We start from the raw sequence: 24,189 nt of genomic DNA, 5'->3' as shown, positions 1-24,189 counted from the left end.
TGAATTCTTTCAAGTTTTTAATGTCTGAAAATGATTTTGTTTCATCTTCCTTTTTGAAAGATACCTGGCAGGGTGTAGAACTGTGTCCGTTGTTCTAGTCATTTCAGACAGGAGGGTAAATCTATCCCTGTTACTTTGTCTTGGCTGAAAGCAGAACTTCCCACCCAAGTACTTTAAGTAAATTCATACAAATCATGAACCCCAAACACAGACCTCCCACCCGCAAGCCTCCATTTGTGGGAAGCCAGTGCCTTCTCAAGAAAGGCAGGGGCCTGGGCTAAATTACACAAATCACTCCTGATTCTTAATCTGAAACCTCTCTGGCAACGCCTTTGTACTAAAATGGGGAATTTCTTGACATCCTTCCACATTGCTTTTCCCCTGTGAAAACATTTATATTTGTAGAAACCACACCTGCTGTGTTGTGGCTAACCGTCTCCCGTCATTCTGCAGACGAGAAACGGGCCCCAAGTGGTGAGGCTTAAGCAAGGCCCTTATCTCTGGAGAATCAGGAAGACCGTGATCAACTGCAGTGATTGCACGAAATTTCACCAGCAGGTTCCAGTTAACTTGTTTTTTCAAAAAAAGCTTTTATTGAGGTTGGAAGGAAATTTCTCATTGTATGCCCTTTTGTATGTTTTCAGAGAGAGAGTATGTATGTGTGTAATAACCATATCCATGTATAACTTTTTCAATTAAGAAAAATAAACCACTGGATTTCTTAGGAGGAAAAATAAATCAGCTGTAGACTTTCGTTTCATCTTACCTAACAATGTCAAAGTGACAAAATGTAGATGATAAAGTGAACCAAACCTTCTTTTTGCCTTCATTGGGAGAAGACTGCTGAGTTGTGGGAAAGGTCTTGATAATTAAGAACACCTTCTCTGAACATGGCTTATCTTCCCATTTTTTTCCTGTGGCACTTGCATGCGTGAAATTGTCTGTGTGTGAGAGGATTATGTGGCTGCAAAGTTATTTTGAATGCAGAGAGATACTGATAGAATTTCACTGAATACCAGCAAAATGCTGGTATTCACTGTACATTCAGGGTGTTAAAAGAAATAGTAGGACATCAAGATATTTAAGTGACAGCTGTACAGAGATTGGTCCTGAGTATTTCATTATATACTTGTTTTCTTTTTATTTATTCTTTTAAATGTGCCAGGAAACATTCCATTATTTTTCATTAATACTTTAGCCAAATACCCTGAAAAGGTGCTACTGGCCATTTATACTTGAAACTTTTTTTTTAACTTATGAAAAATTCCAGGACTTCCCTGGTGGCGCAGTGGTTAAGAATCTGCCTGCCGATGCAGGGGACACGGGTTCGAGCCCTGGTCCGGGAAGATTCCACATGCCGTGGAGCAACTAAGCCCGTGCGCCACAACTACTGAGCCTGCGCGCCTAGAGCCCGTGCTCCACAGCAAGAGAAGCCACTGCAATGAGAAGCCCCCGCACGACAATGAAGAGTAGCCCCCACTCAACACAACTAGAGAAAAGCCTGTGCACAGCAACGAAGACCCAATTCAGCAATCAATCAATCAATCAATCAATCAATTCCAAACCCTTAGAGTATAAAATAGGTAATGAATGCCCATATATCCATCAAATAGATTTAACACTTATCATTTTGCTTGATTAATTTTTTGCTGAACTATTTCAAAGTAAAGTCCAGATGTAATAATATTACAGCTCCTAAATTCTACAGTATGAATAAAGACTTTTTTTTTTTTTAACATAGTCACAATATCGTTATCCCACCTTACAGAATTTGTCTTTCTTTTAGACATGCAAATTCTGGTCAGAATTACGGGTAAAGTAAATGGTCAGTACTTTATTTAACTCTTTAGGGCCTTAAAGGGATAGGAAAAGATGGGCATTACTGAGAGAAAATCAAGGAAATCCATTAAAGGTCATGATTCTTGAGTTGAATCATTCTGGTGTTTAGATTCACTTAAAATGTACCTTCAGTGTTATCAGCCAACCCTACTCATCATCAGAGTTGGAGGGGAGAAAACTGGAGGTGGGTTTTCTTAAACCAAAGTCTATTGATGATTGAACTCGAGTGGCACCCGTTCAGACTCTTATTTTCATATAGCTACATAGGAGAACTCAGCAGAACATTTTTTTTTTTTTTTTAAATGAGGCCCCTTTTGGGAGCCCAGTCCATACTGGACAGACTCGATTTGACTCTTTGGGTGCATTTATTTTTTTCGTAACAGGATAGTGTCAACCAACCGGTTAGTTTTTGATTTCTCTCTATATTACAGTAAGGTGCTTGCTTGCTGGTAAGAGTAATTCCTTGGGAGGTTCAAAAATTGCACACTTGCTTCTTTATTTTACTGTGGCATTTGACGTTGTTGGGTTTTTCCCTCTTGAAATTCTCTCCTCTCTTGGTTTTGGATGCATCATTCTCTGCTGGTTCTCACATTTTCTCTTGATCTGGGTCTCCCCACCCCACCCCATACATGAATAAGAAGCCTCTGGAAGCCGCTAGCAGCAGCTTTACGATGAAGCTGACACTTTGGACTATAGAATGGAAAGACCGGGTCCCTGATGACACTCTTGAGCTGCTGGGCCCGCCCGTAGCCTACTCGGGGACTCTGTGGATCTTTGGGTTTATCCTACTTGGAGTTCAAGCACCTGGGATGTGTATGTTCATGTCTTTTATCAAATATGGAACATTTTAGCCAGTACATCTTCAAATATTCTTTCTCTATCACCAGGGAAAATCATTAGACGTCTCTTGGCTTCAGTTTCCTCAGTTATAAAATTAGGATAATAATGGCTGCTCTCAAAGTTACTTGGCGGTGGCAGGGGTGGGTGTTTGGTGGTGTGATATAATTTCCTACTCTGAATTTATAAACACATTTTCTATTTTTCTTCTTAAGAATTTTGAATTTAAGCCTTTATTCTGGAACCGATTAAAAATATAACCAGGAATTCAATTTCATTTTTTTACATGGAGATAACTGATGTAGCACGTAACATACATAGAAGAGTCTGCCCTGTCTCTGAGCTGCAATGTCAGTTGTGTTGTAAATCAAGTTTCTGTGGGTCTGTGTGTATTTTTCTGGCTACTGTCTTCTGGTTCATCAGTCCGTTTGTCTGTCCCTGCACCATGATCACATTATCTTAATTTGTTTGTAGAAGCTCTACATGTTCTCTTGCTATTTACTCAGATTCTTAATCTTTTGTTTCTTTAAACAGATTAGTGAAATAGAAATTAAACACACGGTAGAGGATTATTAAAAGCTGTTTCTCTGAAAAGCTTAATGAGATAAAAGCCAATTCTAGCACAAAGAAAAGAGAATATAGACATAGTAGGAATGGAAAATACTGCAGAGGTTAATCATTAATGCAAGGATATTATGAACAACCCTGTCAATTAAAATTAAATGTCCATGTACCAGCCAGCCTTTACCCACTGCATTGACGTTCCCTAATATCATTCTGGAATGTATTTCCTCACAAGCCAACCTTCTCAGAAGGAACCACTATCAAGAATGTGGTGTTGAGGGACTTCCCTGGTGATGCAGTGGTTAAGGATCCGCCTGCCAACGCAGGGGACGTGGGTTCGATCCCTGGTCAGGGAACTAAGATCCCACATGCCACGGAGCAACTAAGCCCGCGTGCCACAACTAGTGAGCCCGTGTGCCACAACTAAGATCCAACGCAGCCAAAAGTAAATAAATATTAAAAAAAAAAACAACTGCCATTAAAAAAAAAAAGGAATGTGATGTTGATCATTTCTGTGCATTTATTTATGCTCTGCATATGTATATGTCACCCCTCTGTGGAAGGTGTCACGTACAGTGTATGTCTTCAGCCTGCTTTTATCTTCTTTTCATTTGTGGGTTTCATCTGTGTTGGAAGACTGAGTTCAGCCATTGTTAATTGTGTGAGATTCTGTTTCATAAATATACCACAGTTTATTCATTTTCTTATTAGTGGAAACTTAGGTTGTTTTTCTATTAAAACAATGCTGCTATGAATATCTTACATGTGGTCTGTAAGCAAGGGTTCCTTGGGATAATACCTACACACAGAATTGCTGGCTTGTACATATACCCATCTTCAGCCTCACCAGAAGTTGGCAAATTGTTCTCTGGAGTAGCTGTTGTTTACTTGTTTAACTTGATTTTTTTTTTTCTTTCAGTGCCTGAAGACCTCTCATTAGAAGAGAGAGAAGAACTTTTAGACATTCGTCGAAGAAAAAAGGAACTTATTGATGACATCGAGGTAAAAAAAATGTCTTTTAGTTTTTGCTCTTAGGTAAAATTGTAAATCAAGTCATTTGCAGAGACGTGGAAGGACCTAGATACCGTCGTACAGAGTAAAGTAAGTCAGAAAGAGAAAAACAAATATCGTATATTAACGCATATATGTGGAATCTAGAAAAATGGTACAGATGATCTTATGGGCAAAGCAGAAACAGAGACACAGACGTAGAGAACAAACATATGGATACCAAGGAGGAAAGGGCGGGGGGTTGGATGAATTGGGAGATTGGGATTGACATATATACACTACTATAAAACAGATAACTGGGGCTTCCCTGGTGGCGCAGTGGTTGAGAATCTGCCTGCCAATGCAGGGGACACGGGTTCGAGCCCTGGTCTGGGAAGATCCCACATGCCGCGGAGCAACTAGGCCCGTGAGCCACAATTACTGAGCCTGCGCGTCTGGAGCCTGTGCTCCGCAACAAGGGAGGCTGAGATAGTGAGAGACCCGCGCACCGCGATGAAGAGCAGCCCCTGCTCGCCGCAACTGGAGAAAGCCCTCGCACAGAAACGAAGACCCAACACAGCCAAAAATAAATAAATAAATAAAAATTTAAAACTGAAAAAAAAAAAAAACCCAGATAACTGATGAGAGCCTATTGTATAGCACAGGGAGCTCTACCTGGTGCTCTGTGGTGACCTAAATGGGAAGAAAATCCAAAAAAGAGGGGATATATGTACATGTATGGCTGATTCACTTTGATGTACAGCAGAAACTGACATAGCAGTATAAAGCAACTACACTCCAATTAAAAAAAAAATGGATAAACAACAAGGTCCTACTGTAGAGCACAGGGAGCTATATTCAATATCCTGTGATAAACCATAATGGAAAAGAATATGAAAAAGACTATATATGTGTGTGTGTGTGTGTGTGTGTGTGTGTGTGTGTGTGTGTGTGTATGTGTAGCTGAATCACTTTGCTGTACAGCAGAAATTAACACAACATTGTAAATCAACTATACTTCAATAAAATAAATTTTTTAAAAAATTGTAAATCAAGTAGCTTCATGAAAATGTAAAAAAGTGGGTATTTAGTATGCGTTTATCCGAACCATACGGAGAGGCAGAGCGTAAGAGTTACCCGGGCTGGTGAAGCAGAGCTCGTGCTCATGGGGCGGCGTGGACTCACTGGAAGAGAAGTCACGCCTGGAGTCACGGGCGAGCGACGTGTGACTCCACAGTCACGAAGGGCGTCTTCACACGGCAGCGGCGCCTGCACACGTCCTGCTCCCGGAAGTCGATGGCGAGGCCCCGCTTCGTCTACCAGGGTCCCTGCCATGCCGCCTGGCACATTGTTGGCACTCAGGTGTCTTTTGAATAATGGACTAAACATATATTGAGTTCTAGCTGTGCACCGAGCGCCTACTAGCTGGTGGGAGTAGAATGACGGACAAAACACAGACAGACAACCGTTGCATTTTGCACACTTGTGTGCTCAGAGGACAGGGTGGAGGGGGTCCCGTGGGAGACCCAGAGGAGTCAAGCCACAGTCTCAGAGTTGCAGCATCTGTGATAGTTGCAGAAACGGTACAGAGGAGCAGCACTTGCGGCTTCCTCGGGGGATCGACTGGACGTGCGGCTGCTGCCTGGGACGCTTCCTAACCGTTGTCACGCCAGAGTCAGCGCGGCCTCCCCGGCCACTTGCTGCAGAGCCGAGCCGTGTCCAGACAGCAGCTCCTTTCTAGGGGCTCACAGTTTGAGCCTGAAGTTTCTTGGCACCTAAGATCATAGGGTCTGAATAAAAATTTCTTTGTATTTGAGAGACAATTCATGAAACTTTTCCTTCTAAGGTTACCCGTCATTCTCAGAAAAATCAGATAACCCAGAATGTGTGCTTTGGTTGAAGAATAAGAACATATTGTAAGGCTAACGTTCCGATTTGGATGTTAGTAATAATAGTGCCCATGGAGCCTTGTGTAGCTCCAACGACCTCACTTCTGAGTTGAGGACGCCGAGGCCCAGGAGGTTGGAGCTGTCTCAGCCAGTAAGTGGTGGGGGGATCTGTCCCTTCTGGGTCCTTGGCCTGAGGGCCCCAGGCAAGATCGTTGTCACCTCCTGGGCTCTGTCCACGGTGCCTCGTCTCATGTAAAGTGACAGAAATCATCCTGAGACGGTGGTTGGAGGCCCGATACTGACCTGACTGAGTTTAAGCCTCGCCCCAGGTCTTCCCAAGAAGTCAGGTGCCGGCGAAGGCAGGTGGGCATGTGTGGGTGACGTATGACAGGATTCATTGCTTTCCTTTTGCTGTTTGTGTCTTTTTACACCTGCGATGTTCTCCCTAGGGTCCCTTCTTGATTTTACACACAGACACTCCAGAATCTGCCTACGGGACCCCTCTGCTCTCGTTCTGATGGGAGGTGGACAAACAGTCATTTTGCTTGCTCATGAGTCGGGGTGGCTCTGACCACGAGACTCTCTGTGTCCATAAGCAGTGCTGGTTTCTCCATACCTGTGATGTCCCCATGAGACCTGAGGGGACCTTGCACCTGGGGGGCTAAAAGGTCTCTGAAGGTGGAGACCCCCTCTCTCACCCCCACAACGCTTTCTTTCTTTCTCTCTCTCTCGACAGAGGCTGAAATATGAAATCGCGGAAGTGATGACAGAGATCGACAACCTCACGTCCGTGGAGGAGAGGTGAGCAGCTGTGGCTGCACCTGCAGGTCACCCTCCAGCCGAGCTCGTGACGCTTTGGGGCTGGGCAGTTGGGGAGCCTGTGGGGGCCTGGTCCTCCTTCTCCGCCCCCTCATCTTCCCTCCCCACGTGGTCCAGTTCACCGTCAGGCCTTGGAGTTGAGGAAGCCGCACAGGCCCCTCAGAACACCCTGCCCAGACGTGACCTTTCTGTGTAGCAAGGAGCTCTGCTCTTGCTGAACAAGTTAGCAACTGTGAAAGAAAAGAGCTGCAGTGGCCGTACCTGTGCTGCTTCCACCTGGGCAGGGCCGCCTGGGGGCCTGTGCCCTTTCCTTCCCCGAGTTGTCCTGTCGGGAGGGGACATGAGCTCCCGGTGCTTTGTGCAGACGTCCAGTAACGACTTCTTAATTTGTTCAAACACACAGCAAAACTACTCAGAGGAACAAGCAGATAGCCATGGGAAGGAAGAAATTCAACATGGATCCCAAAAAGGTAAGAGGACATCTTCAGTTTTCTGGCCTGTGAGAGACTGATGGATGGATGGATTGATCGATTTTAAAGACATGCTCCCTCTTGGACAAGGGTGGGTGTATACCTCATAAAAACACTGAGTTGATGTTCAGTTTTACCGCAAAGGGGGCTACTGATGAGCGGGGGCAGCAGAAGTCCCTGGACCAGAAGGCCTTTCTTTGGGAAGTTCCGACTCGGGGCTGGCCTCCAAGGAGCTGCCCGACGCTCAGTCGGGCCCCTTGGTTCCCCCAGGCCGAGCTTTTTGCTGGCCCTCAGAAGCCCCAGGCCAGGGAGTCGCATGGCCCGTCAGGGCAGAGCTGGTAGATGTTATGGTCTAGGGGGTTAAAAGTTTCAAGGGAGAGGGCTTCCTTCCTTTCATTTACGGTAAAAAGAAGACATCTGTCTGAAAGACCAAGCGACTCCAGATTTAAGCCAATATCTTGCTCTTTCCTCAAGTTGGATTTTCTAGGAAAGCACCCCCCAAGAAATGAAACCTGCAACATGTAGCATCTTGTTTTTGAGATTTGAGCTAAAGGACCTATTAGCTGAACCTATAAAGCTTTGTGTAACACATGGCTCAGTTGTAACATCGTTTTGGTTTTGAGAAGAGTGGACCTGATCAGCTGCTAAGGTTCATGGTCTAGGAGAGGAGAGGAGAGACGTGTCCGCAGAGAGGTGGCCTCAGGCCCTCTCTGCTGGTGACTTCATTCCTCACTGGTCTTTTTTTGTTGTTTGTTTGGTTGCACGAGATCTTAGTTGCAGCAGGTGGGCTCCTTAGTTGTGGCATGCGAACTCTTAGTTGCAGCATGCATGTGAGACCTAGTTCCCTGACCAGGGATCGAACCCGGGCCCCCTGCATTGGGAGGGTGGAGTCTTATCCACTGCGCCACCAGGGAAGTCCCTTCACTGGTCTTTAATTTGTGTTCACTTCTAACGTCCTCCTTGTTTTTCCTGGCATCTCTGTACTAATTACTTAATTATTTGTTCATTCGGCAAATGTTTGCTGATGGCTGGAATTACACTGCGCAAGGTCTCAGATCTGTAAACTTACATCTGTAGGTGCAAGCACAGTTGCAGATGTTATTTAAAGATATACGTACCACTTTTGCCTATTCAAGGTTTGCAAATTTGGGTTTTGTCAAGATATTAGCAGGGCTGCAGCACAAGAGGGTCTCTGTTTAACTCGGGTACTCTGGCCACTGTGGCAGTTTTCCTGTTGCTTCCTAATTCTCTGCTTACAGGGTATAAATCAACTCCAGATTGTCAGTGAGAACAATTCAAATTGTGAATTTGGTGATGATTTGATATTTGGGATTAGTAACAGTCTTTTTTTTTTTTTTTAGAAGTTGAGTTTATAGAGTAGAATTATCAGTAGATGTAATAAGCATTGGAAGCATCTCAGGAGAGGGACGGTCTAACAAGAGGAAGTTTTAAAAACTGGGCCTTAAATTTTCAAGTGCAGCGCAGGGTGGCACACCATTCAGTTCATGGAGAGATTCAGATCTTCTCTCGAAACAGACAAATAAGTACTTGCTTTGAGTGGTGCCTGAAGTCCTCACCATCAGGGTCTTGCCTGTTGTCTTATTTTACATACACTGTGCGTCAGATTTACAATAATAATGGCTAACGTTTATTGAGAAGTAACTCTGTCGGGAGCTGTGCTAAGGAAGCACGTGGCCTGGTAGACTTCAGTCCCTACAACGACCTCCTGAGGTTGGTTCCGTCTTAATTGCTGTGTCACAGTTGGGGAGCAGCCAAGGAGCACAGAACCCGACTCTGAGACTCATGCCTGTGACTGTGGTGCTTCCTGGGCTCTGGCAGACTCTGGGGTTGGTTCGTAGGTGGCCTTGAGCCCAGCCTAGGTGGCCCGGGCCCCTGGCCAGCCCTGTGGTGTCTGCTGACTCGTCTCGCACATGGGTGTTTCATCTGCTGTGCCTGGGCTGCGGCGAATTGCACCACAGGCTTCGTTTTTTGTTACTGTTCACCTAAAAGACTTTTTGAAATATTAATTCTTGGTTCCATTTGACAACTTACTTGTAATTATGTTGTGCGATAAAAGCACTTGACACATTGTGTCTGCATGTTTGCTTTTTCTGGGAATAATTATCAAAATTTTCTGGTTTTGTAGACTTGGTTTCAGCACTTGTAGTCAACGCCAGCCGCCATAACAAAATACCGTACACTGGGTGCCGTAAGCCACAGAATAATTTTTCTCACAGTTCTGGAGGCTGGACGTCCAAGATCATGGTGAGGTTCTGGTGAGGACCCTCTCCCTGGCTTGCAGACGGCTGTCCAGTTGCTGTGTCCTCACGTGGCAGAGAGGGGGCAGGCTCTCTGGCATCTCTGCTTATAAGGGCACTGATCCCATCAGACCAGGGCTCTGCCCAAATGACCTCATCGAACCCAGATCACCTCCCAAAGGCCCACGTCCTAATACCATCATATTGGGGATTAGGACTTCAACATAGGGATTTTCAGGGGACACACGCATTCAGTCTGTAACAGCACTGGATGATCTCACAGTTCAAACTTGTATCTCCCCCATGGCCCAGGCCCCTATTAAACCATGTGACGTTGTGAAACACGAGGCTCTTGTCAGAGTGAATTCGTTCTTTCAGGCCAGGAGGAAGATTTAAGTCCCAGAGCGATAACACACTGAGCGAGGAGCTTCGGCTTGTTCGGGTACGTGGACACCCAGGAGCAGCACTTGGCTTTATAAATACAGAAGAGAGACGGTTGATGAGATCAAGGAAGCTGAAAACACTCGGCAGCCTCTCCCTTTTATTCCCAACGTCCTAGAAGTGCCTTTAAAAACATAATACATAAATGTGCAACAAGCAGACTCGGCGGCCTAGAAATTGAGGCATCCCTGAAAGACACAAGGAGAATTGCCCAGAGCACAAGTAAGGGGGAGGAGGCTGTGGGAAGGGCAGCAGCTTCAGGGCTTCCGCCTGCTCAGAGGCAGGTGTGGGTGTCGGGCCATCGCGGAGGCGGGCATCGAGACCCTTCCCCTCGTGTCGAGCAGCGGAGTGTGCCCCCAGGTGGGAGAAGCCAGGGGGGCGCTTCGTCTGTGAGAAGGGGGCCACATCTTTGGGGGCTGCCATCACTAAGGGGGAAACACCCACTGACGGAGACCAGCTGCCGAGCCCTCACCCCCACCCCGCCTGCGTAACCCGCCCCTCTGCCAGATCCCTGGAGGCAGCCGCCACGAAAGCGGGAAACAGACTGCGGTCCAGCTCCCAGAGCGTCCTCCGTGCGAATCTGGACAGCCAACCGGGACCCAGCTAAGTGGGAGGAAACGGACACCATGAAAGAGACGTGGACTCAACCAACAGAACTGAAGCGGCTCTGGAGGAAGCAGACCTCGTAGAAACAACAGAAGGAAACATTAGAAGTAGGGTATTCGCATACGTATGTTTGTATTTTATATAAATCTCGTCAAGGAGACGTGATAGGACGTTGGCTTATCCATGATACAGAAGTGGGGAGTTGGGGGAAAGATCCTTGGAAGTGAAAACAGCATCAGGTAAAAACCTAAGGGCTGGGCTGGAACCCACAGAGGACCCGGCTGCAGGTTGATTCGTGAGCCGAAGGTGGAGTTGGGTGATTCTCGCCGTAGCTGTGCGCGGAACTACAAGGGGACGTGGATGACAGCCCCGGCAGCTCAAAGGTTGCTTAATAGAAGTCCCCAAAGGAGAGAAAAGAAAATGGAGTGGGGGCTTCCCTGGTGGTGGAGTGGTTAAGAATCCGCCTGCCAGTGCAGGGGACATGGGTTCAAGCCCTGGTCCAGGAAGGTCTCACATGCCGCGGAGCAGCTAAGCCCGTGAGGCACAACTACTGAGCCTGAGCTCTAGAGCCCCTGAGCCACAACTACTGAGCCTGCGAGCCACAACTACTGAGCCCGTGTGCCACAACTACTGAGGCCCACATGCCTAGAGCCCGTGCTCCGCAACAAGAGAAGCCACCACAATGAGAAGACCGTACACTGCAACCAAGAGTAGCCCCCGCTCGCCGCAACTAGAGAAAGCCCGCGCGCAGCAACGAAGACCCAAGGCAGCCAAATAAATAAATTTTTAAAATAATAGTAAAAAAAAAATAAATTCAAAAACCTTTTTTTAAAAAAAAAGAAACGAGTGGAGGAAATAGTTCAAAAAAATATTGGAATATTTCAGAACTAGATTAAGATCAAATCCTCAAATTCAAAGGGCTCACCAAATGCCAAGCTGGATGCATTTCTTAAAGACCTATATGCATAGATACATTGAGTAAAATATCAGGAAACCTGTGGATTAAGAGAAGTGTACGAAATTTCCAGGAAGGAAAGACCAGATTCTCTAAGAAGAAACAAAAATCACAGCAAGCTCGTCAGCAGCAGCACTGAATCAAGGGCAACAGGGAAATCATGTTTTCCAAAGTCTGGGGAAAAGTGATTTAAATTAACCGCTAAGACCTTCTCTGAGCGCCAGAAATGGAGTAGTTGGAGTAGTACATCTCTAATCCAGAGGGGAGCCCAAGGGCAAGATGTGGGATTGAAAAACAGAAGAGCAGAGAGACCAGAAGAATTTACAGTTAAGTCTACATAGTGATTGTTGTAAGAATACTTTTAAAAGTTAAGTCCCAGATTATCTCAATATGTTAAGTAGCAAGAAGGAAAGGAAGGAAATTAAAAGCTGGCTAAGGTTTTCTGGATGTTGGTAGATGAATATAAGTTTAAAAATTTGTTAAAATTAAGAGTCACCACTAAAAATAGCAATAAAATAGGACTTCTGAATTATTAGTGTTTACCTAATGTATTCGTTTTCTAGGGCTGCCGTAACAAACTGCCACAAACTTGGTGGCTTCAATCAACAGAAATTCATTCTCTCGCAGTGCGGGAGCCCGGAAGCCCCAAATCCAGGTGTGGGCGGGGCCTGTTCCTTCCGGCCGCGGGCTTCTCCCGCAGCTCCCAGGGCTGCCAGCATCCTCGCCCGTGGCTGCGTCCCTCCCGGAGTGTGATGTCTCCTCCCCTCTGCACAGGGGTGCGTGTCCTCAGGCCGAGAGCAGCCCTCTTCCTCTGCTCTGTCTCCTCGTCCCCTCCCAGGTGCAGCCAGCCCCTTTCTCCTTCGCAGCTGCTCTCTCTGCCTGTGGCCTGGGCTCACGCCAGTGGCTCCGTGTTTTCCGTGACCAGGGAGGGCCTCCGTCTCTTGCACAGGGAGCTCAGGCTTCCCTCGGGCCTCCTCTGCCTGCCTTATGTGACGTTTAAGCACAGAAGGGATCCCCTTGTGCTGAGCCTGTCTGCCTTCCCAGATCCTGGGAGGTGGTTAGACAGCACTTCCTCTCGGAGAAGTTTCCGAGTGATTGGGGAGCGTTGGGTTTTAGAGCAGGTCGTGTGCACCTGGAAGAATCCAGGAAAGCCTCATCCGCAGCCTGTTCAGTTCTGGGGGGCATAGGCTGACGGGGTGGCCAGGGCCCCTTGGCCGCAGAGATTGCCGGTCGGGTGACTGCAGACAGCCGGCAGGGTGGGGAGAGAGCAGGGTCGGAAGGACGCAAGACCCTCTTGCAGCCTCGGCCCCGCTGAGGACGCACAGCCAAGTAGCATCCGCAGAAGGGAGGCTGGCCGCTGGGCCACCACCCTCACTGGTATCACAGCCGAAGTGGTCACGAAAGACCAGGCCAGAACTGTCACCCCGATGTGATCCTCCATCCCCCAGGGAGCCTCTGCTGCTGCTGGTCCCTTTGTCCCCGACCTCGGGCTCCTAGGAGGCCCTGTCCCCTGCCCCTACGGTGTTGGGAGCGGCAGAGTCTCCTGTCTCCACCCACAGCCAGCCCGTGAGTCCTCACGACAAGGACTCCAAGGGCTCCAGCGAGGCAGCTGGGGGCAGCTCTGCCTCTGGCCTCGTGGCAGGGCTTTTAGGTCAGACTCGGAACCTCTGCCCAGCCCCACAGAGCTCCCGTCCCTCACAGAGCCCTGAGGGCATCCCCAGCCCTGCAGTCTCCCCTCGCCTTGCTCCACGGGCACCTGGGCGTGGCATCGTGTCCCCTGAGGAAGTAGCGCCAGCACCGCCCTTGTCCAAGGCCTTGTTTTCCGGAATTCGGGTGAGGACAGTTGCACACCTAGGATCGGAATGCTTCGCTCCAGTGCGTGTGTGTCTTCAGATTCGGAAGGTGATACCCAGGTGGCTGTACCCACTTAAGCTCCCACCAGAAATATAGGGCAGTTAATTTAAGATTGTCAGACTTACTGGGTTTTTTTTGGTAAACTTTTTTTTTTTTTTTTGAAGAATAACATGGTGCACAAATTTTAAATGTACAGCTTGAAGAATTTTAACAAATTTAAATACTCATGTAACCACAACCCAGAACAAGACACAGCTGTGGAACATTACAGGGCACCTTCCTGGCGTCTCCTCCTAGGGAGTGAATTCTGCGCTATCAGCATAGATGAGTGTTGCCTTTTTAAAAATTTACGTAGGTGGAATTAGAATATGCTGAGTCCTTTTATCCATGTCACGTCTGTAGATTCATCTGTGCTATTGTTTATTCCACCTCGTGCTATAGTCTTCCATGATGTGAATGTGCTACAATGTACTTGTCGGTTCTCTTACTGACCCACTGTTGGGTTGTTTCCAGTTTTTAGAAATTCTGAATGAGGCTGCTGTGGACATTCATGTGTTTAAAAAATAAATAGACTCTTCAGATGGATTCATGGGGCATGAGGGATCCCTGGTCTTGGGCCCTTAGGCTGTTAGCTGCATTTGTAGAAACAGCTTCTGGGCAGAATTCCCTCTTCCCTTACAAGCTTTCCAACATGTATTTTGAAACCAGCTCAGAAGCTCTGCCCGAGGTAAATTTTTGCTTCCCGTGAGACAGAGACAGAGAACCGATAGTTTGGGCCCAGCAGCCCCTCTGCAGCCGTTCATACAGACTGTTGGGCTGGTCTCCGTAGATCCTTCCATGGGTGTGGCTTTGACTCCTGTGAGCTCAGTGGCATGGTGACTGGTTACCTGTTCAGCCACAGGTGGCAGCACATCCGTGAAGACAGCTTATGCAGCGGGCTGTCTTCTCACGGCAGAGGTGGCCGCAGGGCGTTGAGTGGCTCCCAGGTGGCAGGACTGGGGTCCTGTGTTCTTCCCAGCCTTGCCCTGTATGTCAGCTGCAAGGGCTCCTGCCATCACATCTGCATTCAGGGCAGGAAGGAGGAGGAAGGAGCTGTCAAGGTCCCCTTTTATCAGGAAAGGAACAGCTTTCCTGGGTCCTCCTCACAGACTTCATCTCTATCTGTTTGACCAGATCTGTTCACAAGGTCATTTCTGGTTGCAGGGGAGTCTGGGAAGGGGGGGCTTGGGATGGGTGTTGGGTTGGTCAACCATGTACGATGTGTTCCTTTCGCACACAGCACAGATCCTTTTCCTGAGCTGGGGAAATTAGGTGTCATTGTTCCTTCTGCCTTTATAATCTCTAATTAACACTTAGAACGGTTTGTTCAGTAACTTGTTTGTCTCTTAGCCTGTTCATTTGCCAGGAGGCGTGGAAGTGCTTTTCTCTGATTGATGGGTAAGATGTGTTATGGTGATGTGAGAATCCCATCATGCTCTTGTATTAGTTTTGCCATGTCCGAACCAGTAAGGTCATGACACTAAATGTATTTGTCTTTGAAGTACGAGTCTGGTGACCCTCCTAACTGGTGCTTCCTTTTTACGCTCCTATTCAGGGAATTCAGTTTCTAATAGAGAACGACCTGCTGCAGTGCTCCCCGGAGGACGTGGCCCAGTTCTTGTATAAAGGGGAAGGCCTGAATAAGACCGTGATCGGGGACTACCTGGGAGAAAGGTGAGTTCAAGGGCAGGGGGCAGCCTGCCCACCCGGGCCGACCCTTGCGTTAGGGCCTGTCACGTGGGCTCTGGGGGTGGCTGTGCTCCCCGAGGCCGAGCGAGTCCAGGCAGCCGCATCCTCCCCTGGGCCCTTGTGAGCAGAGGGAGGGGTGGGTGTCCTGGGGCTGGGCGGGGTCGGCGCTCCTCTGGAATCCTCTGCTCATCCAGGAAACCAGGACGGAACCAAGAATGCCACTGCCTCTCGCTCCTTGCCTTGGAAAGCGTCTTCGTTTGTTTTGCACAGAAATACCCGGGTCTCTCAGCTGTCGCCTTTCCCCTGTTAGTTGGGGGTATGAGTAAAGGTGGAAGGTTGTTATTTTTTAAATGGAGAGCAGCCAGTCAGGCTTACTTTCTCGACCTTCTCCACTTAAAAGCCCACTGGCTCTGCTTAGCAGAGGGCAGGGCAGGAGGCCTCAGGCAGCACATCCCCTGAACGCGTCAGAATAGACTTGGGCAAGGAGCAGACGGCAGTGTTTTTAAAGAGAAGGCCAGCAGTCGCTCAACCAGCGTGGTTTCTGTTTCGAGCTTTTCATTAAAAATACTTGATCAGAAGTGAAAAGCAGAACACTTCCCAGCTCACTCTGTGAGGCCAGTGCTACCTGATACCAAAATCAAAGACATCACAGTAAAAGAAGTCTACAGACCAATATCATTTATGACTGTAGAAGCAAAAATCCTCAGCTAAATACTAGCAAATCAAATCCAGCGATATCGAAAAAGGATTATGCACCAGAACCCTTGAACAACACGGATTTGAACTGTGCAGGTTGACTTGTATGTGGATTTTTTTTCAGTAGTAAATACTACAGAACTGCGTGATCCACGGTTGGTTGAATCTGCAGATGCAGAACCGTGAAGATGGAGGAACCCCGTATGTAGAGGGCTGTGTAAGTTTACACACATTTTCAACTGAGTGGAGGGTTGGTGCCCCTAACCCCCACGTTGTTCAGGGGTCAACTGTATTCATTATCTTACGAATGCCAGGTTAGTTCAACATACGCAGATCAGTTATCAATAGATGCCATATCAGTAGAATAAAGAGCAAAACCCACACGATCATCCCAGTAGATTTAGGAAGAGCATTTGACAACATTTACTGCTTCATAATAAAAACACTCAAACTAGGAAAAGAAGGGAACTTCCTCAACATTATAGAGGGCACCTGTGAAAAACCCACAACTTCATGCTTTCCCCTTAAGATCAAGACTGTTCTCAGCGCTTCCATTCAACTTGGTACTGGCAGTTCGAGCCAAGGCAGTTAGGCAGGAAAATGAAATTAAAGGCATCTAATTTGTAAAGGAAGAATTAAAACCGTTTCTATTTGCAGATGACATAATCTGGCATATAGAAAATCCTGGGGAATCACTAACAAACTATTAGAACTAATAATTTCAGTAATGTTGCAAGATATCAGATCAATATACAGTTTCACTCATATGTCTATACAGTAGCAATGAAAATGCTGAAAAGGATATTATAAGAAAACAGCTCCATTTACAGTAGCATTAAAAAGAATAAGACACTTAGGAATAAATTTTAACGAATGAAATTTTTACTCTGAAAACTGTAACATATTATTGAAAAAAATTAAAAGATCCAAATAAGTGGAAAGACATCCATGTTCATGGATTAGAAGACTTAATATCGCAAAAATGGCAGTACCTTCCACATTGATAAACAAATTTAACACGGGACTTCTCTGGTGGCGCAGTGGTTGGGAATCCGCCTGCCAATGCAGGGGACACAGGTTTGAGCCCTGGTCCGGGAAGATCCCACATGCCACGGAGCAACTAAGCCTGTGCACCACAACTACTGAGCCTGTGCTCTAGAGCCCGTGAGCTACAACTACTGAGCCTGTGTGCCCCAACTACTGAAGCCCACACACCTAGAGCCCATGCTCTGCAACAAGAGAAGCCTCCGCAATGAGAAGCCCGTGCACTGCAACAAGGAGTGGCCTCTGCTCGCTGCAACTAGAGAAAGCCTGTGTGCAGCAACAAAGACCCAATGCAGCGAAAAAATAATTAACTAAAAAAATTTTTTTTAATTAAAAACAAAACAAATTTAACATACTCCCTAGCAAAATCTGAGCTAACTTCTTTGTAGAAGTTGACAAGCTCATCCCATAATTCATGTAGAAATTCAAGGGACCCAGAATAGCCACAACTGTCTTGGAAAAAAAAAGAACAAAGTTGGAGAACTTACACTTCCCAATTACAAAACAGACTAAAGCTACACTAATCAAGACAGTGTGGTACTGGCATAAGAGTAGAAGAAAAGACCATGGAATAGAATTAAGAAGCCAGAAATAAACCCTCATATATACATCAACTGAGGGGCCAACACAGTTCAGCGGGGGAACGCATGGTCCTTTCAGCAAGTGGTGTGGGGACTGCTGGACAGTCACCTGCAAAAGAGTGTCACTGGGTCACTCACCATATACAGAAATTAAAGTGGGTCAGAGACTAAGTATAAGCACTAAAACTATAAAACACTGAGAAGAAAACACAGGGGTAAATCTCTGTGACCTTGGATTAGGCAAGGGTTTCTTAGATATGACAGCAAAAGAAAAAAGTAGAATCATCAAATTTCAAAACATCTGTGCTTCAAAGGACGTCCTCAAGAAAGGGAGAAGACAACCCAGAGAATAGAAAATATTTGCAGGTCATGTATAAATGTGATAAAGACTGGTATCTAGTATATAAAAAGAATTCTTACAACTCAATAATAAAAAGACAATTATAAAATGGGCCAAGGATCTGAATAGACATTCATCCAAAGAGGATATATACATAGGCATATGATAAGGCCAATAAGCGTATGATGAGATGCTCAACATCATTAGTCATCAGGGAAATGCAGCTCAAAACCACAGTGAGATAGCACTTCATATCCACTAGGATGGTTGTAATTAAAGAAGATGATAAATGTTGGTGAGGATGTGGAGAAACTGGAACCCTCATACACCACTATGTAAAAAATGGTGCAGCCACTTTGGAAAGTAGTTGGCAGTTCTTCAAAATGGTAAACTTACCATGTGATCCAGTAATTCTACTCTAGTTACAAACCCAAGGGGGAAAAAAAAACTTGTACGCACAAAAACTTGTGCACCAATGTTCACAGCCACGTTACAGCTCCAAAGTGGAAACAACTCAAACGTCCAGCAACTGACGAATGGATAAAGAAAATGTGGTCTCTCCATACAATGGAATGTTATTTGGCATTAAGAAGAAAGGAAGGGGGCTTGCCTGATGGCGCAGTGGTTGAGAGTCTGCCTGCTAATGCAGGGGACACGGGTTCGAGCCCTGGTCCGGGAAGATCCCACATGCCGTGGAGCAACTAAGCCCGTGAGCCACAACTACTGAGCCTGTGCGTCTGGAGCCTGTGCTCCGCAACGGGAGAGGCCACGATAGTGAGAGGCCCGCGTACCGCAATGAAGAGTGGCCCCCGCTCACCTCAACTAGAGGAAGCCCTCGCACAGAAACGAAGACTCAACACAGCCAAAAAAAAAAAAGAAGAAGAAAGGAGGTATTGATACATGCTACAACATGGATTTAAAACATTATGATAGGAAAAGAAGTCAGTCACAAAAGGCCACAATATTGTATTATTCCATTTTATATGAAATGCTCAGAATTGGCGGATTTATAGAGACAGAACACAGAGTGGTTGCCTGGCGCTGGGGGGCTGTGAGCATTGGGAGGTGATGGTTAAGGTGTGGGCGTTCTTTTTGGGGGAATGAAAATGTTCCAGAATTGCTCGTGGTGATGGTTGCACAGATCTGTGATATACTAAATATGCTAAAAACCGTTGAATTATACACTTGAAACAGGTTAACTATATGCATTGTGAATTATGTTTCGACAAAGCTGTTTTTTAAAAAAAAGGAAGGGTCTCCTAGGAGTTCAGGCACGGAGTCTAACAGGCACCTAGCACAGGACAACGTGCTAGGAGGGCCAGAGTCTGTGACTCCCTGGCGTCCTCTGGCAGGTGTGCGACTACGGAGATTAAATTAACTATGACGTTAGTATAAAGCGCGGTCTGGCAGTGCCTGCAGATTTTTAGTCCAAAAATATGGGGACTTCCCTGGTGGCACAGTACTTAAGAATCCGCCTGCCAATGCAGGGGACACGGGTTCGAGCCCTGGTCTGGGAAGATCCCACATGCCGCAGAGCAACTAAGCCCGTGCGCCACAACTACTGAGCTTGCGCTCTAGAGCCCGCGAGCCACAACTACTGAAGCCCGCCTGCTGCAACTACTGAAGCCCACGTGCCTAGAGCTCGTGCTCTGCCACAAGAGAAGCCACCGCAATGAAGAGTAGCACCCATTCGCTGCAACTAGAGAAAGGCCGCGCGCAGCAACGAAGACCCAACGCAGCCGCGGCCAAAAAAAAAAAAAAAAAAGCAAATGAAGTCCTGGCTCCGTGCCGGGCACTGTTCTAGGCACTTGGGTGGCGTTGGTCCCTCTGCTGTGGAACTGCGTTGGCTGCAGTAACACAGACAGTACATAACAAGCAAACTAAATAAGAAAACATGGTCTGTCGGAAGGTGACCAGGGCAAAGGGCCCGCGGAAGAGCTGGGGGAGTGGGCAGCAGTGTGACGGGCCGGTCAGGGCGTCTGACTGGGGCGGTGGCATCTGTGTGAGGATGCGGGGAGGGGGCGGATGTGCTTCGGGTGATGGGAAGTGGGGGCGTGGGAGGCTCCCGGCGGAGGAGGGGCAGGAGCAGATGGTCCCCGCGCGGAGTGAACGGCAGCGCGGCGGCGGGAGCGGAGGGGGTGGCTCTGGCCAGGCCGGTGGCCGCTCAGGAGGTGGGAGGTGCTCAGACTCTGGGTCTGAGGTCCAGGGAGAGCCGGGGGGGATTTCTGGCAGGGGTGATGCGGCGGTGAGAGGCTCCAGGCCGTGGGCCGAGCAGCCTGGGAGGTGGGGCCTCGGGGCCTCGGAGCTTGCGAGGCCTGGTGGACGTTCAGGTGGAGAGCTCTGGAGAGCGGTCTGGCCTGCGGGCAGTCCCTGGAGGACTGGCGCGGAGGTAGAATTTAATTCTCAGGGCTGAGGCCCCCGACACAGCCCTCCAGCGGGCGATGGGTGGAACCGCCCTGCCTTGGGGGCCTTCACACTGGCTGCAAGCTGAGCACTGAACACCTGTGAGCCCGGACCCCCCGCTCCTCCCCTCCGGGTGGAGGTGGCGGCCTCACGGCGGGGCTCCCTGCGCTCCGGGACCCTGCTGTGCGCTGTCTTGCCTTGAACGCGGACTTCAGAACGGACCGCTGTGCTGGGTCACAGGCCTGTCCCTGCTGCACAGATCTGTACCCCAGCCTGCCCGCCGCTCCCCCGGTGCTCAGCACGCTCGCGCACACATGCGCACGTGTACACACCCACCCACCCCGCGCGTGCCCTTTACGATGTCACGCGGCCTTTTCAGCAGGACACCAGCTGACGGGTGCAGTGTTGGACAAACCAGGGCCCAATAGCCAGTCTTTCCAATGGGCTGAGCGCTCGCTGCTTCCCGGGAGGGTCCCGTCCGCACCCGCTTCTGCACACCCAGGGCTTGGAGCCCCACACCTGCCACCAGCTCATCTCAAAGAGAAAGGAGGGGGTGAAGTTGCAGCACATACTCTGTGCCGGCGCCCTTCCCGCCTTGGGTTCCATCCTCAGCCCTCGGGTGGGTGGTGTCGCCGCAGTCACGGGTGCTGAGCTGCAGCGTTTCCTTGCTGTTGGCAGGTCATGGGCCTGCACCTGTGGAGGTGAGCATCGTCAGGTGAGGCCCCGGGAGGGCGAGTTACAGGTGTCCCCATGGTCAGTGGCCCACACCTGTAAGCCAGCCCTTTGCAGCCTGGGTTGGGTGCTACCCTGGCGTTTTGCTGGCTGGGGCGTCCTTAGGCTCCTCCAGACCAGGGCCTGTGGGAGCGGCTTGGAGTTAAAATGCCAGTGTATTGAGCTGTCGCTGTTACGTCGTTTCAGGTTTTTTGTCATAAAACTTTACCTGTTTTACTGTATTCTCACGCTAAGTTTAGTTTTTAAAAGCTAGTTATTAATGTAAGGCATGACTTCTCTTCCAAACCTTCCTCTCTGGGTCCGGGACTGTGCTTTCTGCCTTATGACCCTGGAGGAGTTGCTTCCTGTCTCTGAGCTTCAAAATCCCACCTGGGAGGTGGGAACAAGATTAGCGCCTGCTTCGTGGTGGTTTTGGAGGTTGAGAATCTGTACCAAGCACCTGGGTCGGTGCCTTACAGCCCAGCGCAGGGAACTCGCCGTTGGCCGTCGATCGGGCTTGTATTTGGGGTCTTACCCTAACTCATACTGATTGTGAAGTAAACGCTTAATATCCTACTGGATCTCCTTTGTTTTCAGCCTGAAAACAAACGCACAGTGAAAAATACCTGATCTTTTAGTCATATGACGTTAAAAACCATGAAAACTTGCTTTAGGAAGTGTCATTTAAAATTATTGAAATAACATGCAGTGAGGCTGTAAAATACATTTTCTTTCCTAGGGATGAATTTAACATTAAAGTTCTTCAAGCTTTTGTGGAACTCCACGAGTTTGCCGATCTCAACCTGGTACAAGCCTTAAGGTGAGTGTTTCATCACCTGCTCTTGCGCAGAGGGAGGGCGGGTGGCCCAGCGGTGCCGGGTGACCCACTGGCAAGCGAAGGGCCTCTGCAGACCTACAGCCTGGTGGGGCGGGGGGAAGGAGGGGGAGGGCCGGGGAGGTGGGGGAGGGAGGGGGAGGGAGGGGTGTCGGGCCACGCCTGCCTCCTTGTGGCCGCTGGTCCTGCGTTCCATTCATAGTTGCTTTGCTTTTTCATTTTGTGTGATATTTGACAGTTGTGGGCGTGCCTCTTTCCCACTTCTACGCATGATCTCAGTGCCGCCCAGGCACGGGCCCACTTTATGCCACATTTGGCCTTGAACACCAACCGTGTGGACACCCAGCGTGTGCCTGGGAGGGTGTGGGTTTCCTGCCATCGGAGGCCACCCCTGGCCCCAGTGTGCCCGACGGCCTTGGCTGGTCCTGGTCTGGCCCTTCTCCTCCGTGCTCTGCCCCAGCTCGAGCCTGTTTCCTCGTGGCCGTTCCCCCACCTGTGGACCAAGGTGGCAGCCCTGTTGCTGTCTGACACTCGCGCCCCTGGGCTCAGTCCCTGGCCTCAGCTGAAGGACACACTGGCGGGTTCCAATCCTGCAGCCGTGGTTCGGGAGTTTTAGATTCAGTGTTGAAAACGGTGTCACGGGGAGCCTGGGGTGCATCCACGCGGATTCTGTTCCTCTGGGTCAGTGTCTGGCCCAGAGCCGCGGGGGCTCCCGACTCGCTCCCGCAAGTGGGTGGCGGAGCACAGGCAGCGGCCGTGCCACTGTGTCCCGTGGGTCCCCGCGCTTCGCCCGCAGCCCCGGCCGGGGCCTCTAGGCGCGGAGGCGCCGCCCAGCCGGGCCGTGGAGACGCGCATCCCCCCCACCCCGGTTCTCGTCCCCCTGCAGGCAGTTCCTGTGGAGCTTCAGACTCCCGGGCGAGGCGCAGAAGATCGACCGCATGATGGAGGCGTTCGCGGCTCGCTACTGCCTGTGCAACCCCGGCGTCTTCCAATCCACGGGTGAGCGCGGGCTGCGGGCGCCGGGCACACGCAGGGGCGGCGCGCGCTGGGCCAGCGCTGACGCCCCGCGGCTCTGACTCCCCCCAGACACGTGCTACGTGCTGTCCTTCGCCATCATCATGCTCAACACCAGCCTTCACAACCACAACGTGCGCGACAAGCCCACAGCCGAGCGCTTTGTCACCATGAACCGCGGCATCAACGAGGGCGGGGACCTCCCCGAGGAGCTGCTGCGGGTGAGCCCCCGCGTCCCCCGTCCCCCGTCCCCGATCTCTGTGCTCGGGAGCGTCAGGCTCAGCTCCAGGGCAGCGGCGCCAGGTCGTTTGTTTCACGGCGTCTTCGCAGGGTCCCTGGGCCCCATGCTGGCGGGGCGACGCGGGGGCGGCCGTTCCTCCTTCACCTGAGTTTCCGCGCCCGCCGCCTTCCCTCCTCGCAGAACCTGTACGAGAGCATCAAGAACGAGCCGTTCAAGATTCCCGAGGACGATGGCAACGACCTGACGCACACGTTCTTCAACCCGGACCGGGAGGGCTGGCTCCTGAAGCTGGGTGAGCGGCGCCGGGGGCGGGACCGAGCCGAGGCCCCTCCTCCCGCGGCAGCAGCCCCCGCGGTGCCTCCAGGGCCTCCCCGGCCGACCGGAGGCACGATCGCTCCACGGAGCACCCCACGCGCCCGGCCGAGCGAGGCCATCCTGCCGGGGCCGCACGCAGTGCCCGTCCTAGCAAACTGCCCCCCCTCGTGTCCAGATAAGCCCACGGCAGTTTCTGTACCGGAGGCAGGCGCCGCCGCCCCGGAGCCTGCCGCCTCTCTTGGTTTGGTGTGGCTGATTTTTGATGAGTGGTTTAAATGTGCCTTCTTGTTGTTTTCCTTCTGCCTGTGGCTCCCACCTTTCTGTTCTGTGACGGGCTGTCCCTGCTTGTTCTGCGTTAGGAGGTACGTACCCAGTGGCTTCCTGCCCCTTCCCAGCTGCTCTTTCCTTTCTCTCTGTCGGTTTGTGTGAAGCTCTGACTCGGCTGTCATCCATCTGGCCCTTGTGGCTTTGGACGTGCTGGGGTCACCTCCTCCTCCTCGCAGGGGGCGGCGGCCACGACGCCCGCCCGGGGCCGGGTGAGGAGTGAGGGACCGGAGGCGCGTGGGGATGCCCGGAGGGAACAAGCTCACCACCCCCGCATCCTCAGGGCCCGAGCGCGGGACGGCCAAGTCACCCGCCGCCCACTAACCGGGCGGTGCACGTTTGCACCACCTGTGTGGAGTCCAGCAGCGTTTTAAGGACTTCATAGCCACTGACAAACAAGTAGAAGAGCATTTTTATTTTCTGGGCAATTTTAGG

At 49.8% G+C, this 24,189-nt stretch overlaps 1 protein-coding gene across 3 annotated transcripts in view; it reads left to right on the top strand.

Annotated features, from left to right (window-relative positions):
- The window catches only part of CYTH3 (cytohesin 3), a 92,974-nt gene that overhangs the window by 62,192 nt on the left and 6,593 nt on the right, over positions 1-24,189 (top strand). For all 3 annotated transcript variants that reach the window (XM_059896266.1, XM_059896265.1, XM_059896267.1), the window contains exons 2-9: positions 4,160-4,242; positions 6,856-6,920; positions 7,342-7,408; positions 15,117-15,235; positions 21,765-21,845; positions 22,747-22,859; positions 22,947-23,095; positions 23,296-23,407. In XM_059896266.1, coding sequence (XP_059752249.1) covers positions 4,160-4,242; positions 6,856-6,920; positions 7,342-7,408; positions 15,117-15,235; positions 21,765-21,845; positions 22,747-22,859; positions 22,947-23,095; positions 23,296-23,407 — 789 coding nt within the window. The remainder of the gene's footprint in view (positions 1-4,159; positions 4,243-6,855; positions 6,921-7,341; positions 7,409-15,116; positions 15,236-21,764; positions 21,846-22,746; positions 22,860-22,946; positions 23,096-23,295; positions 23,408-24,189) is intronic.

Source organism: Balaenoptera ricei, chromosome 15 (assembly GCF_028023285.1).
Source record: "Balaenoptera ricei isolate mBalRic1 chromosome 15, mBalRic1.hap2, whole genome shotgun sequence".
Taxonomy (NCBI): domain Eukaryota; kingdom Metazoa; phylum Chordata; class Mammalia; order Artiodactyla; family Balaenopteridae; genus Balaenoptera; species Balaenoptera ricei.
Note: the sequence above shows the minus strand (reverse complement) of the source record. Positions and strands in the feature narration are given on the sequence as shown.